General features: G+C 43.8%; 1 protein-coding gene across 1 annotated transcript in view; it reads left to right on the forward strand.

Annotated features, from left to right (window-relative positions):
* ITGA2 (integrin, alpha 2 (CD49B, alpha 2 subunit of VLA-2 receptor)) overlaps positions 1-6,087 on the forward strand; it is a gene marked incomplete at its 5' end in the record, with an annotated part of 48,237 nt that overhangs the window by 7,310 nt on the left and 34,840 nt on the right. The window contains 2 exons of the mRNA XM_010134490.1: positions 2,737-2,846; positions 3,955-4,046. Of these exons, the coding sequence (XP_010132792.1) occupies positions 2,737-2,846; positions 3,955-4,046 (202 nt within the window). The remainder of the gene's footprint in view (positions 1-2,736; positions 2,847-3,954; positions 4,047-6,087) is intronic.

The following is a 6,087-nucleotide window of genomic DNA, read 5'->3' on the forward strand; positions in this document are numbered from 1 at the left end:
ACTCCCTCCCAACTTCATGTTTTCTGCGAACTTGCAGAGGGTGCGCTCAATCCCCTCCTCCAGATCATTGATAAAGATGTTAAAGAGGACAGGCCCCAGCACCGAGCCCTGAGGAACACCACTGGTGACCGGCTGCCAACTGGATTTAACTCCATTTAGCACCGCTCTCTGGGCCCAGCCATCCAGCCAGTTTTTTATCCAATGGAGAGACACTCATCCAGGCCATAGGCAGCCAGTTTCTGCAGAAGAATGTTATGGGAAACAGTGTCAAAGGCCTTGCTAAAGTCTGGGTAAACCACACCCACAGCTCCTCGCTCATCCAGTAAACGGGTCACTTTGTCATAGAAGGAGAACACGTTGGTTAAACAAGAGCATAATCCATGCTACCGGGCCTCATCATCTGACTGTCCTGTACATGCCACATGATGGATCAGAGTCACATTTGCCAACCTCTAGTCAAATGGAACTTTCCCTGTCAGCCAGGGCTGTTGGTAAATGATGGAAAGTGGCTTGGTGATCACTTCCGCCAGGTCCCTCAGAACTCTTGGATGGATCTCATCTGGGCCCCTAGAGTTAGCTGGGACTGTTGGTAAATGATGGAAAGTGGCTTGGTGATCATTTCCGCCAGGTCCCTCAGAACTCTTGGATGGATCTCATCTGGCCCCATAGACTTCTGCACATCTCAGCAGTGCAGCAGTTCACTTATCATTTCCTCTTGGATCATGGAACCTTAATAACACTCTCCATCTCTGCCATCTGGTTCTAGAGACCAAGCACCCAGGGAGTTGGTCTGACCATTAAAGACTGAGGCAAAGAAGGCATTCAGCACCTCAGCCTCTTCCTCATCTTTGGTCACTGTTTTTCCCATTGCATCCAGCAAAGGATGGAGATTCTCCTTAACTCTCCTTTAGCTGTTAAGGTATTTATAGAAACTTTTTTATTATCCTTTATGTCAGCAGCCAGATTAAGTTCCAGCTGGGCTTTCACCTTTCCCATTTCCTCGCTGCATAGTCTCTGCAAAATCCTTGCAGTTTTTATGAGTGGCCTGCCCCCTCTTCCATAGGCTTTCTTCTTGAGCTCCAGCCACAGCTCTCTGTTAAGCCACGCTGGGCTTCTGCCCCTCCAGCTCACCCTGTGGAGAACTGTCCAGGCTTCGTGGACCCCTTTGTCCTTCAGGACCGCCCCCCAAGGGACCCTGCCAACCAGTCTCCTAAAAAGGTTAAAGCCTGCCCTCCGGAAGTCCAAGGCAGCAGTTCTGCTGATGCCCCCTCCCTACTGCTTCTAGAACTGAAAATTCTATTATCTCATGGTCACTATGTCCAAGATGGCCTCCAGCCTTCGCATCAGCCACAAGTCCTTCTCTGCTGGTGAATGACAGGTCCAGCAGGGAGTCTTCCCTGGTTGGTTCCCTCACCAACTGTGTGAGGAAGTTCTCTGCCACACGCTCTAGGAACCTCCTGGACTGTTTCTTCACTGTTGTGTTGAATTTCCAGCAGACGTGGTAAATTGAAGTCGCCCCAAGAACAAGTGGCACCGATTGTGAGACTTCTCCCAGTTGTTTGTAGAATATTTCATCTATGTCTTCTTCCTGGTTGGGTGATATATAGCAGACTCCCACTGTGATGTTGACAGTTTTGCTTTTAGCAACCTATTGACTGACTGAAAGAGATGGTTTCTTACGAAATTCCATATTTTGTACTGGGGTCCCATTGCTTGTCCTTTTACATAAATGCACTAATTACTACCATAGACCGTTCTGTTTGAAAGGAAGGTCATAGTGCTTCTGCTGCAAATACCCACAGCCCCTGCTTTCTAATCATTCATTTCATTTTTTCATCCCTTGAGATCATCTTCCTTTGGGCATGTTTTGCCTTACTCTTACTTCACTGCGTGTTGTATCTGTATAAAGAGTTGTCCTTCTCTTCCTGTCCTACATGGCTATATACCATCAGGTGGTTTCACTCTCTCAGAGAGTTATGCTGAAAAATAAGTGTTCTTAAGCAGTATTGCCAGGGTGTGAATTATCCAGCTTTGTGAAGGCTTTCAGATTAAAATGAAAGGGGTCTTGAGGAGCAGATATTTGGAGTGGGAGATGTGGTGGGTGGTGGAGGTGAACATGATGGCAAATAAAGCAATGAGTCAGAGAAAGTGAATCACTTCCTATAGTAGGCAAAGTCTTAACTTTCTTTTTCAGGATTAAATACTTCATGCAGCAGACTGTTACCACCTGCGGTATTTTCTTTCTGACTCAATGTTGTCAAGGTGTGGTAGTGTTCAAGCTCAGGCTTTTGACTGTTGCTGAGCAGATCCTATAGGAAATGCTTCGTATCGGTTAAAAGAATTACTCAAAAGGAATCAGTTAACTGTTATCTGACAGGACAAAATTTTTGTCTCTTAATCCCCAGGGTACGTATATTTCTAAATTGGTATGCATCTGTATATATTAATATATTTGCTTTATTTCTTCTGGCACTAAGACAACGTCACAGAAACAACAATCCACATATTTGAGGCAGCCTAATCCCCAGAGGCTTCACCACCAAAGTTGCCCCTGTGGAATCCAGGGCACTAACATGCAAGTAAAGCTTCTAAACAGCTCTTCAAAAGACACCTGAGTGCCTTGGGTGCTATATCTGGTAAAAGGTTCTTTACCTGTTACCTACAGTGTGCTGTGCAGTAATGCTGCTGGACTTTTCCAGTATCTTTAAAGGCCTAATGAAGCTCCTGTTAATTTAGGTTGTTGGTTGGTTCACCCTGGAGTGGCTATCCCACTAACAGAACTGGAGATATCTATGCATGTCCTATTGGTACATCCAAAACCACATGCAACAAATTGAATTTACAAGGTAAGTTGTAATGAGTAATGTCTTACTACAGTTGTTCAGGTTTTTTCTTTTTTTTTGTACTGGGCAGTCTATTTTATTGAATCTTTGTATCCATCTCTCAGCATAATCTCAGACTTTATCATGTGTGTGTGTGTGTATGTCTGTCAGTGCGCCAGCTAGCAGTCAGACCAGTATATGTGTGTGTGTGTGATTGAAAATTGGTGCCTGCCCCTGGAGTCAGGCGTGGGGGAGGGTTGGTGCTACAGTGGCTGGAGCCACTGGGATTTCAGCATCAGCTACTGGAACAATTGGGGTCTTTAACCTCCAGCCACGGGGTGGAAACAGGGTGTGTCCCCAAAGCAGCTACAGGGGCAGACCAGGGCTCTCTGTCAGTGTGTGACTCTGCACTGGTCCAAGGGTCCTGGTGTGGGCTGCTGGTGAGAATGTCTGTATCTTCCCCAAACCAGGTATGCCTCTGTGTGTGTGGGTCACTAGCAAACTTTCAGCTGGACCAGTCAGCTTAGGGGGCCCTCAGGTTCATGTAACAGGCAGGTGGGGTGTCCTTGCTGATAGGCCTAGGGGGACTTGCAAGTGTGGTGTGTGTGAGTGGATAGGAGGCCTTTTCTGCCCCTGTGTATGTGGAAACCAAATATAAAATGGGATTCACTTTTGGATACGGTGAAAATATGGGGCAGCAGAGTGTGGTGAGATGCCTGCTTTGTGTTTTATTTGTGGTGCAGAGCATTTCTGTCCTCCACTGCTGCTTCCAGGTTTTTGTCTAAAGCCCGATACCGTATCAGAGGAGTCTGGTGTCCTGAGGAATGAGCTGCTCGGCTGCAGCTACTCCACCGGCCAAAAATTGACAATAGGTAGACCATTTCTTCCTCCCTTGCCTTCAGGTCCCTAGAGGGCAGGTCCTCTAAATAGCCATACTTAATTCATGTCTGGTTAATGGTTAGCAAATTTACGACAAAGGTTAGCTCTCATTTCTTTTGTCTCAGTATGGTGCGCAGCCATTTGAAAAAGGAATCTTGAGATTCTGAGAAATCAAGCTTTTGAAAAGGAATTCCAACTTACTGAATTGCTTCTACATTTTAACTGTAGCTGCTTAAATCTCTTTTTATTTCAGCTTTAGTAAGTATTCCAAATGTGACTGAGATAAAGGAAGACATGAACCTTGGCTTGACTCTGATACAGAACTCAAAAACAGGAGGGTTTTTGGTATGTATCAAAACCAAATTCAGTACACACAAATTCTTGAGGAGAATGAAGAAACTAGAATTCTCCACGTTTTTTGATAAGTCCAAGCTGAATGTATTTTATTATGCAAAATAGATTTGTGTATCTTAAAATATTCCATCCCACTAGGTCATTACCCAGTATCTGAAATCAGGAAAATTAGAAATTCTTCCCTTTTGTCATTTATCAAAGTATTCTATGGAAGGGCACATAATTAAAGATTCTGTAATATAAACCAGACAACAAAAAAGATGATTTCCACTGTGGAGATCTTGACGGCAGTCTTGTATAATTCTGATTATGCTTTCAGAAGACAGTATGGGATCTCTCCTTGACCTTACACACTTGCACAGTGACTGTTGTCTTGAGATGTTAGGATCTCTAGTCCCCGGATCTGTGATATTTTATTTGATTAGTGAGCTGGAGGAGGGTGCATTTTCTATGTGTATTTTCTGCAAACCATTTGCCTGTAAAACGGATTTCATAATTGAAAGGGAGTTAACACCTGCTTAATATGCTTTTTTACAGTCAACCGTAGCATGAAAACTGTTGCAGTGTAGGTGTATTTCTGTTTGATGCATACATTGTAGGCATGTGCTGTAATTAAGTGAAACAACACCTACGAAAGAGCTTTGTAGCTCACTTAAAGCTTGGTATTTTTCTGTTGCATCTTCCTAGTAATCGCAAAAGTAGTCAAATGTTTGTTTTCTTCATTACCACATAGCCCAGTTCACTGAAGAATTTAAAAGCAGGTCTAATTCCACATTTCCAACTGTTGTCTCGGAGTTAGTGAAGTTAATCATAACTTCAAAATAAAGCAACAGTGCTCGTGATTGTTGGTTTGAGAAGATACTGATTAAAAAAAAAAATCTTATCCTGTCTCTTCGATAATATATTTAATTGCTGTTAATACTGTCCCATGCATATCCACTTTTAATCAGTATTGTGTTGACTTAAAGATCTCATGAAGGAAATTTTGTATTTTCTAATAATACTTGAACCTCCTTCAATTTCCTGATGCATACTTCTTGATTGACTGTTCTTACATTACATAAAGTAACAAAAAAAACCCCAGAAGTTGAATGTTAAGACATGAACAGTCAGCCATGTCTTTGGTGACAGGAGATATTTTTGGCCTAAGGAGAACGGAGTACTGGAGACAGGTGGTTATCTGTGACTTAGCCTCAACAAATATCGAAAGCCCTATTGCTTAGTTGTGGCAAGAACTGGACAAGAGGAGACTGTCTGCTCATAACTGCAAGCTGCTGCCAGCCAGGACTTTACTCCGAGATGCTGCTTCTAGCATCTGGCCTCTGTGAAGGGCTGTTCGGATTATGCTCAGGGCTTCCTTCTCCCAGCTCACTGTGCTCCTTCCTCCAGCAGCAACTTCTCTGTCAGCCTCTATCTGCTAGCACCAGTCTGTACTGCATCCTTGGGGTGCTTGGCAGGAGCATGAGTCAACCTGGTGTGTCTTTGCCATAGTTCATGAGTTCTGCTGGTTCAGCTGTTTGATGGCATGTGATTGCTTCCCACAGGTGTCCTAAGTACAGGGCAGTCATTTCCACATGCTCTTTACATTTTTCTGAGGCATGCTTAGTCCTGTTGGAAAGGTGCTTAAGAATTTCACCAGTGGTTAACACCTTTCTTCCAGATTTCTGATCTAATTTTCTGTCAGTTTGTTCTTTGAGCAGTGCTGTGCCTTTACCTGAAAGGAACAGCTCCCATCTCCCTACAGGTAGAAATCTCCCTTCTGTATTTAACACCCCACAGTTGTTCTCCTTTGTCTTTTGCTTTGCTAAACAAACACATTTTTTTTTGGCTGAAATGCGGTTTTTAAAATACACCTCCCTCGAACATGAATGACCATATCTATGCTGTATTCCGCACAAGTCTTTCCAAGGCGTTATGTAGCGTATTTGGTATTTCCCTGTCTCAACTGCAGGTGTTTCTTGTCACGTTATCTTCACGCCATATTGGCTTTGCATGCTGGCTGCAATCAGTTGGTGCCCGATGCACCTGCCTC

Source organism: Buceros rhinoceros, unplaced genomic scaffold (assembly GCF_000710305.1).
Source record: "Buceros rhinoceros silvestris isolate BGI_N320 unplaced genomic scaffold, ASM71030v1 scaffold4264, whole genome shotgun sequence".
NCBI lineage: Eukaryota > Metazoa > Chordata > Aves > Bucerotiformes > Bucerotidae > Buceros > Buceros rhinoceros.